This window comes from Humulus lupulus, chromosome 5 (genome assembly GCF_963169125.1).
Source record: "Humulus lupulus chromosome 5, drHumLupu1.1, whole genome shotgun sequence".
Classification (NCBI taxonomy): Eukaryota; Viridiplantae; Streptophyta; class Magnoliopsida; order Rosales; family Cannabaceae; genus Humulus; species Humulus lupulus.
This window is the reverse complement of record NC_084797.1, coordinates 23,651,104-23,674,362: the sequence shown is the minus strand read 5'-3', so window position 1 is coordinate 23,674,362 and position 23,259 is coordinate 23,651,104. Positions and strand designations below refer to the sequence as shown.

General features: G+C 37.3%; 1 protein-coding gene across 1 annotated transcript; it reads left to right on the top strand.

The window, feature by feature from the left end:
• Nucleotides 1-2,111: 2,111 nt before the first annotated feature.
• LOC133834631 (uncharacterized) lies at nucleotides 2,112-7,520 on the top strand. Its single transcript, XM_062264304.1, has 16 exons — nucleotides 2,112-2,238; nucleotides 2,592-2,997; nucleotides 3,087-3,209; nucleotides 3,692-3,833; nucleotides 3,933-4,225; nucleotides 4,418-4,473; nucleotides 4,623-4,717; nucleotides 5,168-5,270; nucleotides 5,388-5,482; nucleotides 5,570-5,632; nucleotides 5,877-5,952; nucleotides 6,048-6,156; nucleotides 6,326-6,438; nucleotides 6,557-6,615; nucleotides 6,739-6,847; nucleotides 7,004-7,520. The coding sequence occupies exons 2-16, from the start codon at nucleotides 2,607-2,609 to the stop codon at nucleotides 7,136-7,138; spliced, it is 1,962 nt and encodes a 653-aa protein (XP_062120288.1). The 5' UTR covers nucleotides 2,112-2,238; nucleotides 2,592-2,606; the 3' UTR covers nucleotides 7,139-7,520.
• Nucleotides 7,521-23,259: the final 15,739 nt, after the last annotated feature.

The window sequence follows — 23,259 nt, the reverse complement described above, 5'->3', positions numbered from 1 at the left end:
TCATGATTTGCATACAGTAGGGGTTCATCACACCTCTGATGCTAATGGCATTTTCCTTGGACTTGTGCAGAAGCCCCTTCTCTGTCAGTAGGCTCTGTCGCTCAGGACTCATGCTAACCTGAGGCCACGAGAAATCTGATATAGAGAAATAAAACAGCGACACGCAGAGTCAGATTGGCGGACAATCATCCAGACATGATTTACCCACACGAAAAGCAGAAAAGAACAAGATAAAAACATGGCTCACCTTTTATGAACACCCTGGCCAAAGGAAAAATTTCTTGAGGCAGAAGTTCAGGATACCACGTTCCTCCAATGGCGAAGAAGTATTTATTCCAATTTCGGCGGGAGCTGTCAAAATCAGTAAAGATCGTTCGATCCTTTTTGGGAGAAAGATAGAAAGTCTTCCAGGGTTTACCCTCTATCGCCTTGTTAGTCGACTTAGTGAAGCATGCGTAGATGTCATCCGATTGAATGTCGACATTCCTAAGAGTTCCTATCATCTGAGCGCCAACTATGGATTGGATAGCGTTCAGAAGAAATTGAGAAATGTGAGCTCCAGAGTTTGAAATTATTTGCACCAACAGAGCAGGGAGAGGGAAACGAAGCCACTCAATGTGTCTCAGACTCATAACAATCTCACTGGGCTTGACTACATCCTTGAATCTCCATTCCCGTAATTCAGCGTCCGAGAGCATCCGGACCGTGACGTTATCTGGAATGTCGAACGACTTGCGTATGCGTTCGTACACAATCTTGTATCCATCGCGATCCATAGGTTTTGGAGATGAACGAGGAGACATGATTGAGAAGATTGAGATGTTTGCTGTAAGAATAGAAAGATGATTAACTTTAGGGTTTCTTTCCTCCAAGTTCTTCCCTAAAAAGCTAGAGTAAAGTTTGAGAAGTTTGAAATATGAATTATTTGAATTAAATCAATTAAATGGGAGATGAAATTCCTTAATCGAGTGCTTCACTCGGTAACTGTGTTTGCTTAAATTTCAAGTGGGGAATGTCAGGGGATTATACGATCGTGTACCTGCGGACTGCCTCGATCTACGGGGAATGACGGCTTTAGGCGAAATCCTTGGCATTGAAGAGTCGGCCCAAGGTTCGAGTGAATAAGCGTGCCTCTCATCCGTTCGAAGCTTGGACCGGGGGGCATCTGTTGGGCCCAAGATATTCGGCCCAAAGTCCTTTCCTCATTTGCAGTATGATCAAAGCGGAACGTTTTGATCTACAGAAGCCCCGAAGACAGAAGCTACGACCTCTGACCTCCGCGTATTTAATTTAAAATCATCACATCTTGGGGGGAAATTCAGTTATTTTTCCCCCGCCAATCAAGGATCAGTTGAACCAACTAACCACTTCTCATTTTTTTCCTATAAATATTAGATTCTTATTCAAACAATGGATCGGGGAAAAAATTTATGACTTAGGTATCGGAGTGTCTTTCTTGCAGGTACCCCTGACAGATCAACGACTGCAAATGCGATCTTCATCCCCGGAACAAGATCGGAAACCAGTTATTGTCGGCTCATACCTCCAATTATAGAAAGGCAGAATTGTTGTATCAACATATTGATATAAATATTTATATATACTATATAACTATAATTCATTCTATTATATATATTTAAAAAAAACAGTAAATTACTTTTTATTACAATTATAAATAATGTTTACAACTTTAAAACGAAGCAAACGTACATTGCACGTTGCTTTTACCTAGTGTGTATATATATATAATAAGGTAATTATATTTTAACTCTAATATTTGATTAAGACACCCTATTTTTATTAAAAATTAATATATAATATTTAAAAAATTTATGAAAATAGGATAAAATAAAAATTTTGAAATTAGCAAAAAAAGAATTTAAAGTATGTCAAAAAAATATTAAGAAAAAATGTTGAAAATAATTTTAAAAATTATTAATTTTTAATTAATGAAGTTCCTATATATATTTTTAAGTGGAAATATAATACCCTTTATATATTATTTATGTGTTAATTTGGAATTTACAAGTTAATCAATGCGACATCACCATTTTTTAAAATTTTAATAACTAAAAAATAAAAATAAAAGAAAATGCCATTGTGCAAATTTCATTAACTGAGAGCCATTTCGGCAAATTCCTTCTTTTGCTTCCTGGCAGAGCTGAATTCGAAGTATCTGCAATCAAGTACTCTTGCTCTGCAGCCATAGACCGATCATCCCTTTTGCAGTTCCATAAGGTACAGCTCTATTTCGCTCGCTCTCTTGTACATATTTCTGTAAATGTCGTCGAAATTTTGAATTCAGTGAACCATAGATTTGATCTCTTGAATTTCCTTTTCAAATTGTTGAATTTGTTTCATTTTCTCTCCTCCTTTTACTTGCACATTGTGTATTTTCATTTTCAATTTGCACTTATTATTGATATTTTTCCGAGAGCACCAGTAGTATTTGGATTATGTATGTGAACAAATTTAGTTTTTTCTACATTGTCACAAATTTATGCGATTTACTAGGGTTCAATGTGTTATGCAATATTTGTATGTGTCAAAATTACAAGCAATGAATATATTGAGTATTACTTCCGCTATAGGTATAGCAAGAGAGGATGGAGAATATGCAGTATGCTGAAGAGCTTGTGAGGGAGTTCCTTGTATTTAGAGGATTTACCAACACTTTGCAAGCTTTTGATTCTGAACTATCGACCGATATCGGTAAAGGGTTTCAAGTGGATAGGATTCTAGATTTAATCTTTTCAGTTTATGTTCCTACATTTCAAGCCGAAAAATTGGTTGGTCTATTAAGTTTCTTCAAGCACTGTCTCTCTTCATCTTCTGAGAGAGTGTATATTGATACTCTGAGTAAGTTGGAGGTCTCTATTTTACGCTACTACATTGTTTATGCTGTACAATCGGGAAGGAAGGATAAAGTTGTGGAGTTTTATGGCATGAGTGGAAATGATTTGCTCCAAAGGGGCCAGGATTGGACTCCCTGGTTTGGTGGGTTTTTTGTCTCTTTGTTGTTGTTTATAATGCATTGTAATGTTTATTCTCTGTTTCATTTATATGATTTGTAAAATGTGATACAGCTATTCCATATGTAAAGAATCCAAGCTCGGATCCTGAGTTTTGCACCTATTTCTCAAGAGAATGGTTTGAAGCCTTGCATCTTTCTGTGAGAAACTTCTTTAGTGTGATCTTCAATGGTACTCATATCCTTTCAGAAAAGTTTTATACAGGAAGTTTTCTTCTAAATGATGATATTTTTATGTTATTAGTGATTTAGGCTCTGATCACCACACAATTAAATTTCTGATGATTACTTAGATTTTTTGCTCTAATATTGTCTCCATTGAAGTTACTAGTTGGAAACAAATTGTTCATAAGTGATAAATTCATATTTCTACTTCAGGAATTAATGGAATCAAGAATACTTGCAAATCTCTTCCCTCTTTTACTTATGAAGCATTTTGAAGCATGAATACATTTTAAATAATACCTCATCTCTATTGGCATTTCTTCCACATTATCGTACTAGTATCTTAAAACCTTTCTTCTGTCCAGCGTCACTCCAAAATAAACTGTTATAGTATTAATTTATTATAGATAATAGTCAATGGGAAAAAATGATTGTTCCCCATTTATTACAGTGTATTACTAATTGAGATTTGAAACATTTCCTTGACTAAGCCACGCATCCCTGCCTTATTGAAAATCAGTTCAGAGAAGAATACTGTTAACCGTCTAAAGAAAGACATCAAGCAACTTAATCTTAAGTTGTCAGAACTTCAGGCTTTATTAGAGGAAAAGGAGGCTCAGCTATGCCATCTAAGGAGGTGTATATGTGTTCTATTTTTAAGCTTATGTGTTTTCCCTTTCAGACTATAACTTATATGTATAATATAATAATCTTTGGCTTGCCTTCTGGAGTTCAGTAATGTTTCACCGTTCACTGACGCAAGCTCTGAGATAGCCAAGAGCTCATCAAGTTTTGTGCATGAGGAAAATGTTGTTTTGTCCAAAGACACTCTAGAAGCCTATTTTCCTGCCACTCCACAAATTGATGAAGCAGACCTAGATCAAGAGTTGGGTGCTGCTGCACCAGTGGGAAATCAACTAGAGGTTTCCGATTTAAAGTCTGGCTACAACCTAAGTTCTTTATCAAATTTTCATTCAAGGGATGGTGGGATTAGTGATAGCAATCAATTGTTGGATGGTTCCCATGTTGGTATATAACATTTCTTCATTAATTTCATTCACTTCTGTATTGAGGATGTTGTTCTAGCTATTTTCAACTACACAGCTAACAGTTATCTACAGATACACTGAGAGTTGGCTATTTGTTTTTTAACGTACTTTAAATGCAGTTGCTAACCTCTTATGTTTTTTGGATTAGTAATTATTGAGTCTTTTGGGGCAGAAAAGGGTGGGGATAGCTATGGAGAAGAATTACCAGAAGTGAAAGTTGATTTTCAGGTATAATGGCTTACAATGGCATTTACATCTACAAAAAGTTGATCTCATACTTTCTGTCCTTTGCATTCGCAGATTATTTTTAGATTGAAAGATTATTTACTTTGCTAGTTTTTCTGTATTTACATAACATTTTAGAGATAATGATGTAGGAGACATTTCTGGGTCACACTAGTCCTATCAGTCGCTGCCGCTTTTCTGCTTCTGGGAACAACATAGCCAGTGCTTCTATGGATGGGACAGTCAGGTACTTTTTGTAAAGTTTTAATCATCGAGGAAAAAAATAATATGATCATGATGGCATTATTAATTAGTTTCACCAATATCGATCGTTTTCTATTATTTATCATGTGCGAAAATCTCAAAAAAAAAAGAGTGAAAATCTCAAAAAAAAAAAAAGAGTGAAAATCTCAAGGGTCTTTTACAAGTATGTACAGGATATTGAATATAATTCTAAAGTTTTCTACATTATGTAAAGAATTTTATTCAGTATTCTGTATATACATGTAAAATACTTGTAGATGGTAAAATTGATGGTTCTGGATTGAACTTGTGTAACTGTCCCACATAGTTTTGACTAGGTTATTACACAGGCCTAGTGAAGGCCCAACTTGTCATCAGTTTCTGTTTAACTCCTTTGGTATTTTTTTTTCTTGGTAATTTTTTTTTTATGATTGCCTTCCCATGTTAAATATAGGATTTGGACTTATGACTCATCAACCCCGGCATCTAGAAATGCAACCATTTATTGTGGAGCAGAGATTATGTCACTTGATTGGGAGTGTAAATCCGACCGATTGGTATGTAAACTTGGAATTTTAAATTAAATTCTGCATATGTTTAACATCAGAAAGACAATGCACTTATTTTAAATTGAAAATACCTACTTTAAGTGTTGTGGTTCTTCTTCACAAAAGCTTCTCATAGGCACTGCTGATGGAGGCATTAAAGCATGGAATGTTGATGCAAAGAGAGTTGTTTGTGACCTCAAGACAACTGAAGCATTTCCAAGGTCCTCCCTGAAATCAATCCTATGTATCTATTATCTATGCTTCTAATGTGTTGGTTTTGCTTACTCCCACTCTGTTCTATGCTGCAGTGTCTTGGATATAAAGTGTAGTCCTGTAGAACCAATTTTTGTTTCTGCAGCAGCATCAAGGGGGTATGTATTTTCTTGAACACGACTTATCTTACATGTTATTCCAAAAGTGTGCTTGACTTGAGATCTGGCATCCATCATAACACTTTAATAAATGACTTTATATTTAGGATTGAAGTAAAAATTTATTTGGTTTAGTAGTTTTGATGACATTATTTTTATTTTAAAATGGAAAAAGTTGAAATCTAAGTGTTTGTATTTTATATTCAAGTGTTAATGAAATTAAAAGGATATTGTCTTTTTGTAGATACGGCTCGAGTTATGTAGATAATTTGGGTTTTGCTTCGTTAACTGTATGGAACATGAAGACATGGAAGGCTATGGTATGTGTTTGATTGACTGAGACCCTTGTAAATAGTAAATACATTTAGTTTTTATTTTGGTAATGTATGCCTGATAATCTTTTGCTTTCTTGAAGACAGTCCTTCCTCTTGGTAAAGATCCACCTGCAATTACATCCCTAAGTTTCAATCACAATGGAAAGATTTTAGCAGCCGCAGCAACTGACGGAATGATTCACATGTTTGGTATCCTTATTGCTATTGTTTTGGGTCCTTTATAAATTGTAAAAAAATTCCATTCTTTTTCTGGTCTTTTAATGTCTTTGGGACACTTTGAATAGGCACGTTAGTGAGTTGTAGTTATGTGGTTGTATGCTTTTTTCTGGATAGATAAACAAACCTTAACCAAAGAAAGACATGTCTGCGGGTCTTCAAATTACTGGGTGGCCTGCACATGATTCTGCCATAAGTTCTATTCTCTTTGGACCTGATGAGACTAGCATTTTCAGTTTGGGATCAGAAGGACAGGTGAGTTTCATTGTATTGTTCTATGTTAAAATAGTGATGTCAGTGAATCCAAGTTTATAGTTAAATTTTCCCTTCTTTTTTAAGTTTTAACCTCATAGTTTTGGCTTTTTCATGCCAGATTTTAGAATGGAGCTTGCATAATCAAGGTCAAGTCCTTTGGTCAAAAAATTGTAGCAGGTACTTTATAGCTTGGCGCAATCATAATGTCATATTGCCTATTGCCTTCCTTATTTACAAGATTCACTTAGTAAATTTTGTGTGCTCAATGTTTCATATGTGGAGGACTTTTTCTACGTGTAGGTTCTGTGATCCTGAGATCTCAAAACAGTGTAGACATGAAATGGCACTAGATGCTAATGGGAGAAGACTATTGACAACATCTGGGTCAGTAAGAGCACCCATTTATCAGGTCAATCTCTCTACCATTGCTTTTCTCTCAACTTTGTGATTAGTGGTTGTACTTTCGTTCGCTGCCCTATATTTCAGACGTTAGTTGCTTGTGGTTCCTTGTTAATCTTGTTATTAGTATAATTGTTGTTGTTTATGTCCCATAAAATTGAATCAGGTTCGAGATCACACAAATGGGTTAAGAACTCTTGCCCACACTTCTGCTATAACCACAGTAGATTGGCACCCGACCTTGCCCATTTTCTTAACTGGATCAGCCGATAACTCTGTCCGGGTAACATCTATTCTGTGAGGCTTGTCAATTTCATACATCGATCTTTGTATCAAAGAGGTAAGATGAGGTAGATTTGAGGTTGGTGCAGAACAAATTTAAGCTTTGGCGTGCATGTTTTCTGGTTTTGCTTTATTTGATCGAATATATTCTTATTAGAAAGTATGAGCCGTTCATGGATATAGGTACAGTATATTATTTGAAGTTTGGGGTGGGTGTGGGTTATTGCAAACCAGCTGGACTGTACTGATTAGAATCAACTGCTCTTTTTGGAACATAGGAAAAAAAAAAACAATCAATATATCGTATATATATATTGATTTTTTTTTTCGTCTATAAAAGTTTCTTGGAAATAAATAAAGAGGAACTTTGGCTTAACAAATGCATTTGACCTTTTGGTTAACGACTGTAATAATCCTTTAAAATTAATGAAATTTGATGGCAACAGACAAAATGGAGATCATAGAGTGCGGTAATTGTGAAGGATTTCACAAAATGTAAAATAATTCTAGCACACTATTTGCTTTTAATTTTTGTCAAGTGAAAAATGAATTTGATTTGAAGTGATATTATGAAATTTCATGGTCCAAAACTCCATTACCAAGGCAAGGACACTTCCGCGTAATGCTATAATAAACTGAAAACGACACTATCATAAACATGAACATTAAAAGTAAATTATAATTGCTGTATTACTTTCATAATTAACAATAATGCTAATTGAGACTAATTCAACAAAAACATCGATATTAGAAACGATAAAAACTAGAACACATTATTTTATGAAACGAAAATGTACTTTTTATTTTATTTTTTATCTAAAGCATGAAACACGAATACGACACTAATGTCATAATCTTCACACGACATAAGAGAAGAGAACACATGAATATAAATAAGGAAAATTTACAATTATATACATAAAATCTAAATTATTTACAAAATTACCTTTAACCAAATTATTTACATAAATATACCTGTGCCACTGATCGTGAAAATATATATATGCAAGTGCACACAATCGATTCAAGTAATATAGATGATAAATAGAGTATCGTTCTCACGAAGAATATTTTCCAATTACCGATAATTGTTCTTTTAATTTCTATTAGGCAACCAAAATTTAGATGAATGAATTTAATTTTAAAAATTATAAATAACTATGAACAAAATCAACTAAAGATGAAAATCACTATTAAAAAGACATAGGGTGTTAATTTCATCAACTTTTCATTCCACTAATTTTATCAATCAGTTCTAAATTTCTTTCCTTATAGTCTAATAGCAGGTTAACACAAATCGATTCTTATTTTTTTCAAGATATAAGATCTCATTCTATATGCAAGTTTCTTACATCTCTGTGATAAACTTAAACATATAGCAGGCATTAAACATGTAAACCTAATTACTACACAAGTCATACATGTACTTTCGTCCAATATGCAACCTATGTCTATATAATGATAGCATATTCAATTCTCATCTTTCAAATTTTGAATCAAAATCATAAATCAAGCAAATATTGATCAAGTATTTACTAGCATTAAACACACATTATATAGATTAGAATAGAGAAGAAAAATCAATAGAACATCATCATTAAATTAGATAGAAATCCAAGTGAATACATTAAACCCTAGATAAAATTGTTTAGTTCATATCAGACATGACTAAATCAACAAAATAATAATTCATAAACATAAGATTCACAAACTTAAAGAAAAAAGAAAAATATAAAAATGCAGAATCACTAGTCTAAGAATTAAAATTAGTCTTTAAAAAACGTAATTAAAAACTGACCTCATGACCTAATTAAACCCTAAATACGAATTTATAGTAAAAAAAAAATTACATAAGCTGTGTTTTTCATATGCGGGCTGCGACTTGGCCTTCTCTGGGTTGCGGCTCGTGTCTATTTTTAAATCATTTCGCTTCCATGATAGTCTTCAGGCGCTGCGACTCAGCATCATCAAGTTGTGGCCCGTGCCTAGAATTCCCCTTTGCTGAGCCTCTAACTTTGCCTTGCGCCGCGACTTATAAGGTCAAGTCACGACTCTAATTGCCTCCATAATCCATGCGTTTCTGACTTGCCTTGAGTCGCAACTTATAAGCCCAAGTCGCGGCTCTAATTCTATTTTTTCTCAAATTTCTTCTTTCAACTCTTCTCTTCATCAAAAACTAACTTTTAATCGTCCTTAGCATCATTTCGAGTCCAACAACTGGCAAGATCATTGTTTTTCCACCATTTTCACTTATTTTTACATTTTTCTCGTGATTCACCGCACCAACCTACAACAAAGACAAACAAAATTGTAATCTTGCACAAAACACACATAAAGACTCAAGATTACCACAAAATACATTCTAAAATGACACTAAAATAAAGTTATCAAACTCCCCCAAACTTACTCTTTGTTCGCCCTCGAACAAAGGACTCAAAAAAACCTAGACTCTAACAACTAAAACAAATTCCACAACATGAATTATACCAACAAAAACAATTATGCCTCAAAATCATGAATGTTAATCATATAATTCTCACAAAACTACTCAACAGTTTATTCAATCTAGAATTTTGATAAAAACACTTCATCAACACACTTTAGTCTACTAACATTTTGGATTATCAAATCATGATCATTACATAAACGCATTTGAAATCAATTATGCTAACCAAATTTCTTTCCAATCGATCCATTCAAACCAAATAATTCCATAATCTCACATACTTGCGATTCTCCACTAATATAAATCATGATATGTATAAGAATCAATAGGACTTTTATAGGCTTGTAATGATGGCTTAGGTAAAGGTAGATGGAAAAGTAATTTTTAAACTCACTTTTATAGCACATGACCAAAACTCACAAACTTTACTTTCATAATAATACAATCCCATAATCCCATTTCTTGCTTATTTTTTTCTTTTTCTTTTAGAGATATATATATTTTAATTATATATATATATTTCAATAATAACTACACTCCCCCAAACTTGATTTTTCTATATATTCATATTAGGAGTGTATTGAAATATATTTTTTCAATATATATACTCTCTCTAATTCTTTTTTCACTTTTCATTTTCTAAACCCACTAAAATCACAATTAAACCTTATTACACATCAATCCCCGTAATTTTGCTCAATCATATGCTCATAGTATACTAGGGACGGATATATAACCAAGTTTCAAGTATTAGGCTTAAATGATGATTTAAAACAAAAAGATACAAAATTAGGCTCAAAAGGGCAAACAAAAAATTAAGTAATTTAAGGTTGGCAAGAAAATCTCAAACGGTCCAAATGATAGCCTAAATCATTTTTCTAAGCATACATGATATATTATTTCGCCTCAAGTAACAAGCAAGCAAGTTCTAGAATTGTAGAAAATAATTTCCACTTTCCATTCATCATTCCACTAACCAATTTCAGCAAGCATAATCAATATCCAAAAACATAAATTTAACATCATGACAAGATATTCAAAAAATGTTATCTAAACTAAAATAAACTAATGGAGTGTTCAATCAAGCACACAGATTTTGTTTTCAGATTTCATTTTCTTTGAATTATACTCATAACATTCACTTTATTATCATTGACACTTGTTGTCAATCATCATTCATGTTGGAACTAAACACACTAAAACAAAACTCTAAACACTAACATAAACTAAACAAATCACACAAAACAAAACTAACAGAAAAAATAAGCTCCCTTGTAACGACCCGAATTTGCTAATAGGGCTTAGAGCTTTGATTAGTGTGCCTGGAGGGCAATAAATGATTTAATGTGTTAATATGTGGATTTATGTGAATATATGATAGTGATGCATGTTTAGTTGAGTTAAATGTGCATGCGAGCCCCGTCTGGATATTAGGGTTATAAATGTGATGAATGCTATATGTATGTGATATGTCTGTGCAGCACGATCCGAGACAGTCCTGGGGAGCGGTTAGCCAGAAAGTCACAATAGGGTTGAGATTTCGACTCGGGTGAGTCAAGGGGTAACTTGGGTATTAGATGTGTTATGGGGTTATGAAAATAAATATTTGGAGATATATTCGAGGATAGAATGTCTAGGAGGGAATATTGGGGAAGTTTACCATTTTTCCCTCGGGGACGTTTTGGTACCCTGAGCCTTGAGGTAACCGCATAGATTAAGTTAAATAAAACAAAAAGGAAGAACCATTTAGAAGCTTAAGGAACCGACACTTACTTTTTCCTTCCAGCTGAAGATAGTCCTTATCCTTTTCTCTCTTTCACTCTCTAAGAAAAACTCTGGTGGAATTAGTCAAGAATTGAGGATTTTGGGCTGTTAGAATTAAGGAGCTAAAGCTGGGTACTTGAGGAAGCAGTTCTGAGGTTTAATCCAGCAAGGGTAAGCTTTAATTATAAAGATTATGTTTAGAATTGCAGCTGGTTTTTTAGAGTTTGCATGTTAGTTAAATTTGATATGTTCTTGAGTGTTTTAGTTGAGTTTTGGAGCTGATTTTGATGGGTTTTGATGCTGATATTGAGCTGGAATGTTTGTGTTGATTATCTAGGATTATTAGCTTGGTTTTGGGTATAATTGGATTGATTCATGAGGTAAAAACAGGGGGTTTTTCTGGGTTCGAGGGGCAGGGCCGCGGCTCTGTTCTTGCTGAGCCGCAACCCCCTTGATCTTGGGGCGTCTGGAATTGGAGGCGCGCCGCGACGCCCATCAGCAAGGGCCGTGGTGCGTGTGGGCTGTTTTGAGGCAGGGCCTCAGGTTGAGCTGGGGGCTGCGGCATGGGTTCTTAGGGCCGCGACGCTTAGAGTATTTTTGTGTTCTAGAGGGGTTTTAGGCTCGGGAATTCGATGGTTAAGGCTCGGGATGGATTTTATCACCCGGATTGATAGAATTCAAGGTCCCGGAGGTTAGAGTTATGGCTCAAAGTTATTTAATGGATTAGAACTTAATAGATGGATATTGTTAATGTGTTGTGACTAGGGTTTCGGCGAGGCTCAAGTTAGAGGACTGTGCTCGGGACATCGGTGCTTGTAGAGCTCGGGACTCAGGTAAGAAAACCCTTGTTCCCATAGAGCTTGTATGCAGGGCTGAGCCCAATGTGTTTGAATTGCAGGGCGTAGCCCTTTGGTTGTATTTGCTAGTATTTTGTACTTGTTTATTATGCTATGAGTGCAATTATGTGAATGATTGGCAAGAGCCGGGAACGGTGTAGGCCGAGGTCGGCAGGGGCCGGGAATGGCAAAGGGCCGGGAACGGCGTTAGGCACGTTGAGTGCAAGGCCGAGTACGGCAAGGGGCCAGGAGCAGCGTTGAGCACGTGGAGTGCGAGTTGCTAGGGCGAGTCCCTAAAATGATACCTGGGATATCCTCACGGTGTGGACTGCAAACCCAGGGCCTGGTAAAGCGCCTGGGACGGCTAGGCCGTATGTGTTTAGCCTATTGATGACCAGTTTATATACTTGATGTATGTTTTGCATATGTTATCTGTTTTGGGTTTTCTTGCTGGGCTTCGGCTCACAGAGGCTCTGTGGTTTAGGTAAGGGCAAGGAGAAAGCCAGCCAACCTTGAGTGTAGCAGGCATGAGCGGCGTGTACATGTTTGGCCAGCCTGGCTGCCACTGCCAGTGGATTTTGGGAGATGTTTGTAAATAAACTTAGATTTTGTCGTTTAGTCGACTTGGTTCGATTTATATGTTGTAAATATTTCTAAACTGTATTTTGGGATCCCAAGTGTTAAACTTTTATGATTTTCAATGAAATGAGATTATTTCTCTGTTTATGGCTTAATTACACTATTTGACCTAAAACCTCGATTAGCGAGTTGAATGCACATTTTTAAACTCACTTGGTAACGGCTCTAAGGAAGTAGGGCGTTACATCCCTCCCCCAAACTTAAACTAAACATTTGCCCCAATGTTTAAAATTAAGTAAAGAAATAAAACTTACCTGGTGCGAATCACTTTTAAAATGGTGGTGGATTTGGAAAAGGATGCCATGGCAGTGGATGAGGAAAGTTCTGGCGATCCGCCTCTTGGTTTGACCATCGGTAAACCAACTCATTTTGTTTATCAACCTGAGCTCTATAAAAATCATGAAGCTCTCCTAAATAATTTTGAGTATGCTGGTTCTGCCGAATGATATAATCTAATCTAGCCAAGTGCGGATCCGGTGGAGCCTCAAGCGCAAAATATTGAGGATATGCTTCTCTCCTCTCCTCCTCAGCTGCCCTTAATCCATCTTGTTGATCATTGGCAGGTATAGGTTCCTCAGCTGCTTCTCTTTCTCTTTCAACTCTCACATTCCTGGGTAGCGGTATTGGTGGCTCCAAGGAAGGGTCATTGAATTTATTCACTGTAGCACAATAAATAGGCCCCATGGCCTTCCTATAAATATCACTAGGATATTTAGGTACCTCCCAGACTTCATATAGATCAGTTATCATTGATCTGTGCCCCAACCTTGCAGTTGTAGTCAATCTACATAAATCCCTAATGCTTTGGCGAATAACTCAACCAATATCAATAGAGAGTCTTGTCATAATAACATACACTAGAAGACACCTATCAGTTCCCACTTCAGACAAGTGGGTATTGGGCATAAGCCGCACACTTACAAAAAGAGTCCAGGATTTGACCACACAGTTCATTTGATATCTCCGTAAATGCTTTGGTTCCCCATTCTGCATAACAAAAGAAGCACCATGAATACCTAAAGTTTCTGCCACCTTAGTCCAATTTATTTCACTATGATACGTCAATTGATAGTATTCATCTTCTTCTTGAGACAACATTGGTAATCTATATAGGGCATCAATATTATCAATGGCACACTCAACTGAAACCCCTCTAACAAACACCTTTTTATTAACGGCCCCAGGAAAGTTGGCATAAAACTCGTAAACCATTGAACAATTGGCCTTCACATCTTATCATCCACAAAAAGTTGTCAACCATGGCGTAGAATCTCATTCCTAATAATGTTATAAGTTTCTTGAGGGTACGATTCTTCTTGATATTCCATTCCGCACTCTTGAATGACTGGACGTTGAGATAACCTTTGATGGCGATCATAGACATCCTTGTTAATAAATCGTGTCGGATCAAACTCTTGAATTGGTTGAGGTGTTGGTAGGATTGACTGAGTTTGGGGTGGTTGGATGCGGGATGTTGAAGGGCGATTAGTGTTCTTAGAAGAGGTTGCCCTAGTAGGTTGTTTCCTTGGACCCATACTTACACAATTGATAAAAAATGTCTCACAAAAATTTTGGCAGCACTTCCCTTAAATTTTTGAAATTTCCTCACTGAATACTTCCAAAAATTTCACCCAAAGACACTAAATATACTAACAAGTAGTTCAACAATCCAATGCAATCCTTTAGTAAAAAATTACTTCAATGAAAACTTTAAAAAGAGAAAACTTACAAGCCTTTAAATCTGAAAAACTGCCGACTCTTGAATTCTCCTTCAATCTTCAATTAGCACCAATAGAAAAAAAATTAGGGTTAGGGCAAAAGAAAGGAAGAAATAAATCAATTTGGATTAGGAATTAGAAATAACGAAGATGGTTGGAAAGTATTTGAAATAGAAGGATAAAAGGGAAAAAAATTGAGAGCTTTTCCACAAAAAAAAAATGATTTGGTTTGATAGAAAATGAAAAATGAGAAGGAAGACTTAGAAAATCGATTTTAAAACCCCTTCTCCTCTGTCTGACACAGGCGCGCCGCGACCCAGATAGGGCAAGTCGCGACCCGCATCATAGTTTCCAACATTCGTGTTTCCAGGCGCCGCGACTCAGCTTCTTTAAGTCGCGGCCCGCCTCTACTTAAAAAAAATTCCAATGCTCTTTGTTTGGCCAAGGGTCGCGACTTATAAGTCCAAGTCGCGACCCGCCCCTCCTTTAATTTCTAAGTGCTCTCTGACTTGTGTTAATGTCGCGACTTGGCCTGAAGACTAATTGAAAAATAACTTTTTTCACGATTTGCACGATTTTTTTAGACTTTATACTAAAAATAAATAAAATTAACCGAATTGTGTGGCCAAAGCCTGGAATCTTTTTGTGAGTACGTGGCTTATGCCCAACACCCACTTGTTTGAAGTGGGAACTGATAGGTGTCATCCACAGAGGTAAATCCTAAAGAGCAATGTCAAGCTGTTACTCTGAGGAGTGGGACTAAGTATGATGGACCTATAGTGGATGACAAGGGGATGAGGACAGATGATCAACATGTTACGAGTCCAATACAAGAGGAGGTTATTGAAGACCTTCCAAAGATAGAAAAACCAAAATACATTGAGCCTACACCAAAAATTCCATATCCTCAACGGTTTCGGAGGCTAATCTTGACAAACAATTCTCCAAATTTCTTGAGGTATTTAAGAAACTTCACATTAACATCCCTTTTGCAGAGGCTCTAGAACAAATGCCTAGTTATGTGAAGTTTATGAAAGTGATATACTCTAATAAAAGAAAAATAGAGGATTATGAAACAGTTGCATTAACTGAAGAGTGTAGTGCAATTATTCAAAAGAAGCTTCCTCAAAAGTTACGAGATCCGGGCAGCTTTACTATACCTTGCACCATTGGGAACTTTCATTGTGAGAGAGCTTTACGTGATTTGGGTGCAAACATAAATTTAACGCCGCTGTTTGTATTTAAAACGCTTGGTTTGGGGGAAACTAGACCCACTACTGTTACTATTCAACTGGTTGATCGTTCATTAACACTCCCCAGAGGTATTATAGAGGACGTTCTAGTAAAGGTAGATAAGTTCATTTTCCCAGCAGATTTCATTGTGTTAGATATGGAGGAAGATGAGGACGTACCTATTATATTGGGACGACCATTTTTGGCCATGGGGCAAGCGTTGATAGACATTCAAAAGGAGAGTTAAGGCTTAGAGTACAAGGTGATGATGTCATTTTTAATGTTTTCAAAGCTTTGAAATATCCTTCAGCCAATGACAGTTGGTTTTGTGTTAGGGTATTGGAGGAACCAAGTAACGGGGTTCAGTCTTTTAAGGATCCACTGAAGTTGAGTTTGATTGCAAGTCCTGAAGAGTGTGCTGGTACTGAAGCTAGTGAGTATGTTAAGTGGTTGAATTCATCAGGGAAAATTTATAAAAAGAAATATGAGGAATTGGGGCAAGTGCCCGAGAGACCTCTCCCATTCATTGAGAAGCCACCAACTCTTGAGTTAAAAACCTTACCTGATCATCTTAAGTACACTTATCTGGGGAAGAATGATACTCTCCCAGTTATTATTTCAGCATCTTTATCTGTGACTGAAGAAGATAAACTTCTTAGGGTATTAAGGGCTCACAAATTAGCAATTGGATGGACTTTGGCAGATATTAAGGGTATTAGTCCTTCAACAGTTGTATATTAATGGAGGAGGATAGTAAGCCTAGTATTGATGCTCAAAGGAGGCTCAACCATTCAATGAAAGAAGTGGTAAGGAAAGAAATCCTTAAATGGTTGGATGTAGGGGTAATGTACCCAATATCTGATAGTGCTTGGGTTAGTCCTATCCAGGTAGTTCCAAAGAAGGGTGGCATGACAGTGGCTAAAAATAATAATAATGAACTTATTTCAACTCGTACGGTGATGGGGTGGAGAATTTGTATTGATTATCGTAAGCTAAATAAGGCCACCAGGAAGGGCCATTTTCCTTTACCTTTTGTAGATCAGATGCTAGATAGATTGGCAGGCCATCCTTATTACTGTTTCTTGGATGGGTATTCGGGATACCATCAACTTCCTATAATACCGGAGGATCAGGAAAAGTATACCTTCACATGCCCTTATGGAACATTTGCCTTTCGGAGGATGCCATTTGGATTATGTAATGCTCCCGCCACCCTTCAAAGATGTATGATGTCAATCTTTTCAGACATGGTGGAAAATGGTATTGAAATTTTTATGAATGACTTTTCAGTCTTTGGACCCTCTTTTGATGGATGTTTGGCTAATTTGGAAAGGGTTCTGAAAAGATGTGAGGAGTCAAATTTAATATTAAACTGGGAGAAATGTCACTTTATGGGGACAGAAGGAATAGTCTTGGGCCACAAGATTTCATGCCATGGAATTAAGGTAGACAGGGCCAAGATTTCAACAATAGAAAATTTACCTCCTCCAGTATCTGTTAAAGGGGTTCGAAATTTTCTGGGCCATGCTAGATTTTATAGGAGGTTCATAAAGGACTTTTCAAAATTTTTGATGCTCTTATCTACTTTACTTATGAATGGTGTGGTATTCAACTTTGATTCTGATTATTTAAGGACATTTAACACACTGAAGGAGAAATTGGTATCTACTCCAATTGTTGCATCACCAAATTGGGAAATTCCTTTTGAATTAATGTGTGATGCTAGTGATTATGCAGTAGGAGCGGTTCTTGGACAGTGAGTTGACAAGGTATTCAGAACGATTTATTATGCTAGTCGAACCTTGAATGATGCTCAATTAAATTATGCAACTACTGAGAAGGAATTACTTGCAATAGTCTTTGCATTTGACAAGTTCATGCCATATTTAATTGGTAATAAGGTGATTGTTTACACAGATCATTCAACTATTAAGTATCTTATGACCAAAAAGGATGCTAAACCTCGCCTGATTCGCTGGGTCCTATTATTGCAAGAGTTTGATATGGAAATTCGTGATAAGAAGGGGATAGAAAATCTAGTTGCTAATCATTTATCTAGATTGGAAAAAGAAGAAGAGCATAATGCTAAAGAGGAGACAATTGATGAAAAAATTTCGGATGAACAATTATTTTTGATTGAATGTGAAGAGAAGATACCATGGTTTGCAGATTATGTCAACTATTTGGTAGCTAAAGTTGTGCCTTCGGACATGTCAAGGCAGCAACTAAAAAAATTCTATTAAGAAGTGAAACATTATTATTGGGATGAACCCATTATTTTTCGCCATTGTGCTGATCAAGTGATTAGAAGATGTGTCCCAGAAGAGGAAATGATTTCCATACTTACTCACTGTCATACTTTACATTGTGGTGGTCACTTTGGGGAACAAGGACAACAACAAATGTTTTGCAATGTGGGTTTTATTGGCCTACGTTATTTAAAGATGCTAATGCCTTTGTTAAGAGTTGTGATCGTTGCAAAAGGAACGGTAATATATCCAGAAGAGATAAAATGCCAATAAATGAAATTCTGGATGTTGATCTGTTTGATGTGTGGGGAATAGATTTTATGGGACCTTTCCCATCATCTTATAATAATAAGTACATTTTGCTGGCAGTAGATTATGTTTCTAAATGGGTGGAAGCTACAACAACTCCTACTTGTGATGGTAAAGAGGTACTTAAATTTCTTCATTAGAATATTTTTACTCGGTTTGGTACTCCATGAGCTATTATTAGTGACAGAGGCAGTCATTTCTGTAATAAATCATTCACAGCTCTATGTGCTCGTTATGGAGTTCATCACAGAAAGACCCTGTTTTATCATCCACTTGTTAATGGTCAAGCTGAAGTGTCAAATCGGGAAATTAAAAGTTGTTGACCCTCGAATTTGGTCAACGACACGGAGTTAAGTAAAATGATAGAAAATGAGATGAAATCAAGACGAAAAGACAAACAACACAAAAGATTTATAGTGGTTCGGCCCCAGCAAATGGTAATGACCTACGTCCACTTGGTGTTCTTATTGATGTAGAATTCCAAGAACTATGATCAATGAACTCGGGTTCACGAGTTTCACAAGCTCTCGGATGAATACAATTATGGTGGATAAAAACACTATCTTTTTCTCTTAGAATTTCGAAGTTCAAAAGTTAAAAGTCAAAAGTCCCCTCCTATGAGCCCTTTGATTCTTATTTATAGGTTCAATGAGTTCTACATGGACCAATGGACCTTAATTACATTTAATATAGACGTATCTGAATAATAATGGAAATTACAATAAACACGTAATTATAAGATTACATATCTAAAGGAAATAAATAAAATGCTGCGACCAGACTGGTCTCCCATAAGATATGATGTCTGTTGTGTGGAGTCTCTTCTAGTCGATGGTCGAACAGATCATACTCACTTAAACCGACATGTGTATCCCACGTGTAGACTCATTTTTCCATGTCATCAGGTAGTCCTTTTTTGGGTAAACATTTCCCCCAAGTTTATTTTACTGCGACCAGCATATAATAAACTTAATCGATCGACCTTCCGTCTGACCTGTCACGTCTGTCAGCACCTCTTTGAAAAAGTAACTAATCATGTTGTTGTAGTTTCCCAAAAGTGTTTTGACGATTAACACGTTTCCCCACGTTTTAAAAACTCACCCCCATCATTACCTTTTTATTCGTGCCTCGATCAATATAAATAACCCTTTCTTTTCACTTTTGACCAATCTTCCTCTCCTCAAGAACTCTGAAGAGCAAAGCCAGAAAAACTCAGAAAAAACTTGGCGATCCGAGGTGTGTCTGCCCAGCCGCTCGTATCAATGCTCGTGACCCCACTTCAATCTTCCATTCAAGTAAGTTATTAGATCTTCTTTGTTTCTGATATGCCATGCAATACCTATCTCTCGAGTTTCTTGATATTCGGGCTTTGAGTTTTTGAATGTTCTTGAGAAAAAATTATTTTTGGGGTAATCGGGATTGTAGGCAGTATGATAGGATAGGAGTTTAACTTAGAAAAAACACTAAATGCGGCTTAGGAATTGGCTTAGGAAGTAGGAATACTGATTTAGGGCGCAAAATTGAAGTAAAAATTCGATTTTTATGCATTCGGAAAAATCTGGGTTTTTCCCGCCTTTTTGCAGAGTAAAAAAGTTTCATTGAAAAAACTTTCCACTTCTGCTTTTTAATTCGTTTTTTCAAACTGTTCGCATGTTTTTAGTGTTTACGCTAGAATGCTGCTTGTTGTATAAAAGCTTATCTTTTTTATACACCAGCAACGTTATCCCAACGTTTCCACTTCTTCTTCTTGTTGGTCGTAGATTCTCATCTCCCCTTTTCTGTTTGCAGATTTTCATGCACAATCCGTGGGGAGGTGAGAGCCTGATGGACGATGAATTGCTCGCGCTACTGTTCGAGGATCAAGAACAGCCGTCACTGCCATTTTCAGAAGTTCCTTTTTCTCAACACAACCCAACAATCAGACCTCCGACCAACTCATCAAACATGGGTCGCGTAAAATCTATTGCTCAAAGAAAGAAGAAAACAACCAATCCTTCTTCTACCCAACCTGCCCCTCGCGCTGAGACTCCTTCTACAAACCCTTAGCCCATAAACACTTCACCACCAGAAATTCAACCTAAAGCTCGACCTCGCGACGACCTTAGGCCCGAGGTTGAATGGTACGTTGCATCTCCTAGCATCATATCTGCTAGGATGGTAACTAACTATCTCAAGAAGTATGGTCTTCCTGGGATAACCCTCATCAAACCTTCACCCGACTAGCAGGCAAACGTGCCTAGGGGCGCCTTCAGCGCCTGGTCGAGGTATCATATCAAGGCAGGGGAAATCTTGCCTTTGCACGAATTCTTCCAAGGGGTGGCCAATTATTTTGAGGTCGCCCCTTTTCAAATTACCCCCAATGGATATACAGTACTTTCCGCATTCTATATCCTTTATAATCACAAGAAGTGGCCCGTACCAACACCACATGAGATCAACTACATGTTCGATCTCAAATCCAACCCCAACCACAACAACACAGGGTTCTTCCACTTCTACCACCAGGAGTCTGCTTGCACCTTCCTTAGCGACATCACCCACAAGTCCAATGTAGGAAAGTACTTCCAGGAGTACTTTCTTACAACAGACTTGGTCGCTGATAACCTGGCCTTCACCTGAGAAGGTAAATCTTTTACTCATTGGTCGTTTAATTTCTTCTAGCTTCTCTATACATTCTTTAGAACTTTGGTTTTGTTTAGGTCCATGGTACTAACCAGAACCTACTCCAGAGATGGAGATAAGGGCAGCAGCTCTGGCCAGCATGACAGATGTCGAAAAGAGCGTCAAAGAGCTGGTCACCGAGATCAACTTAAGGCTGGTCGGTCTTCTGGCACCTCACCAGGATGTGAGGCTGTAACGCCCTACTTCCTTAGAGCCGTTACTAAGTGAGTTTAAAAAGCGTTCGATCAACTCGCTAATCGAGGTTTTAGGTCAAATAGTGTAATTAAGCCACAAACAGAGGAAAACTGTAGAAATAACTCCATTTTTATTGAAAATCATAAAAGTTTACCACTTGGGATCCCAAAATACAGTTTAGAAATATTTACCACATACAAATTAAACCAAGTCGACTAAACGACAAAATCTAGATTTATTTACAAACATCTCCCAAAATCCACTGGCTGTGGCAGCCAGGCTGGCCAAACATGTACACGCCGCTTCACGCCTACTACACTTATGGTTGGTTGGCTTTCTCCTTACCCTTACCTGCACCACAGAGCATCTGTGAGCCGAAGCCCAGCAAGAAAACCCACAAACAGATAACATATGCAAAACATACACCAAGTATACAAATTGGCCATCAATAGGCTAAACACATACGGCCTAGCCGTCCCAAGCGCTTTACCAGGCCCTGGGTTCGCGGTCCATACCGTGAGGATATCCCAGGTATCCTTTAGGGACTTGCCCTAGCAACTCGCACCCCACGTGCTCAACGCTGCTCCCGGCCCCTTGCCGTACTCGGCCTTGCACTCAACGTGCCAAACGCCATTCCGGACCCTTGCCGACCTCGGCCTACACCGTTCTCGGCTCTTGCCGATCATTCACGTAATTGCATTCATAGCATAACAAACATATATTGAATACTAACCAATTCAATCAAAGGGCTACGCCCTACAATTCAAACGCATTGGGCTCAGCCCTGCATACAACCTCTATGGGAACAAGGGTTTTCTTACCTGTATCCCGAGCTTCACAATGCACCAGAGTCACAAGCACAATCCTCTATCCCGAGCCTCTCCGAAAACCTAGTCACAACGCACATAAAACACCCTTTAATACTAACCAATCCAAAACCACTTCCCGGAACCAATCCCGTACTCTCGGGACCTCCAATTTCCCAAAACAATGTAACGGAAACATCTCCCGAGGCCCCAGGGCAAAAGCCCAAAAATGAAAAATCTCCCTGCCCAGAAAACAGCCTAGCGCCGCGGTGCCCAGAATGGTCCGCCCCCTGCTGCAGCCTAGCGCTGCGGCGCAGAAGAATAGGGCCGCAATGCCCCTTCGCGAACCCAAAATTCTGGGTTTTCCCCTGTATTTTCCCCGAGCCCAAAACACCTCCAATTCAACCCAAACACATACCTAAACCCCAAAATCAATTGAAAACCCCAAATAAACCATTTAACAACCTATAAACACCAAGAACCCGGTCAAACACTCAATCACACCCAAAATCCACACTTTGGTTTCAGATTTCAGAAACTTAAACCAGTAGGCCAAAAACTTAAACCAAAGCTTGTAAAACTTAAACCATGCCTCAATATTCTTAAACCACACCAGAAACGAAAATTCAAAGATGCTTAGAACTCTAACCTCAATCAAGAATTCGACTTTGAACTCTCTCTAATTCCAGCTTCAAGTCAATCCCTCTTGATTACCAAGCTGAATTCCCATACAAACCAGCCACAACTATCTTTCAATTTTCATTCTCACTCTCTAGAAATTAAGCTTGAAACTTAAATAAAACAGGGACAAACTCTTACCTCTGAACAATCTTGATTTATGATCCACTTTAATTGCCTCAAGCCACTTGATTCTCCTCCTAAGCTTCCCAATTTCAGCTCCCCTCTTTCTTCTTTCCTTCTAGTTTTCTCCTCAAGTTTTCAGCCAAAACAGATTATGCCTAAGTATAGAAACGTGAATCATCTTTTCCTCCAGCTGAAGTTATCTAAACCCCTGCCAAAAGACTATTTTACCCATCCAAGTAATTCCTTTCCTAACTAAACCTCAAGGGCATTTTTGCCATTTCACCTTTCCTACAAATCTACCATTTTCCCATCTAAAATCTGTTACTCTTAATGGTCACCAATGGTCACTCAAGTTACTCAATTACCACTAACCATTAACTCACAAACTCAAAGTATAGAATTCCCAAAATACCCCTAAGCTCCTCCCGAGCTGGGTATTTAATCCCGTTGTGACTTTTAAACTAATTAGCTCCCTAGGAC

What these genes read in the sequence shown, in the direction of transcription:
- LOC133834631 (XM_062264304.1), top strand. Translation starts at nt 2,607, where the DNA reads ATGGAGAATATGCAGTATGCTGAAGAGCTTGTGAGGGAGTTCCTTGTA. An exon ending in CGGAATGATTCACATGTTTG is followed by an intron (nt 6,157 to 6,325) that starts GTATCCTTATTG and finishes AACCAAAGAAAG; the next exon opens with ACATGTCTGCGGGTCTTCAA. An exon ending in TAAGAGCACCCATTTATCAG is followed by an intron (nt 6,848 to 7,003) that starts GTCAATCTCTCT and finishes AAATTGAATCAG; the next exon opens with GTTCGAGATCACACAAATGG.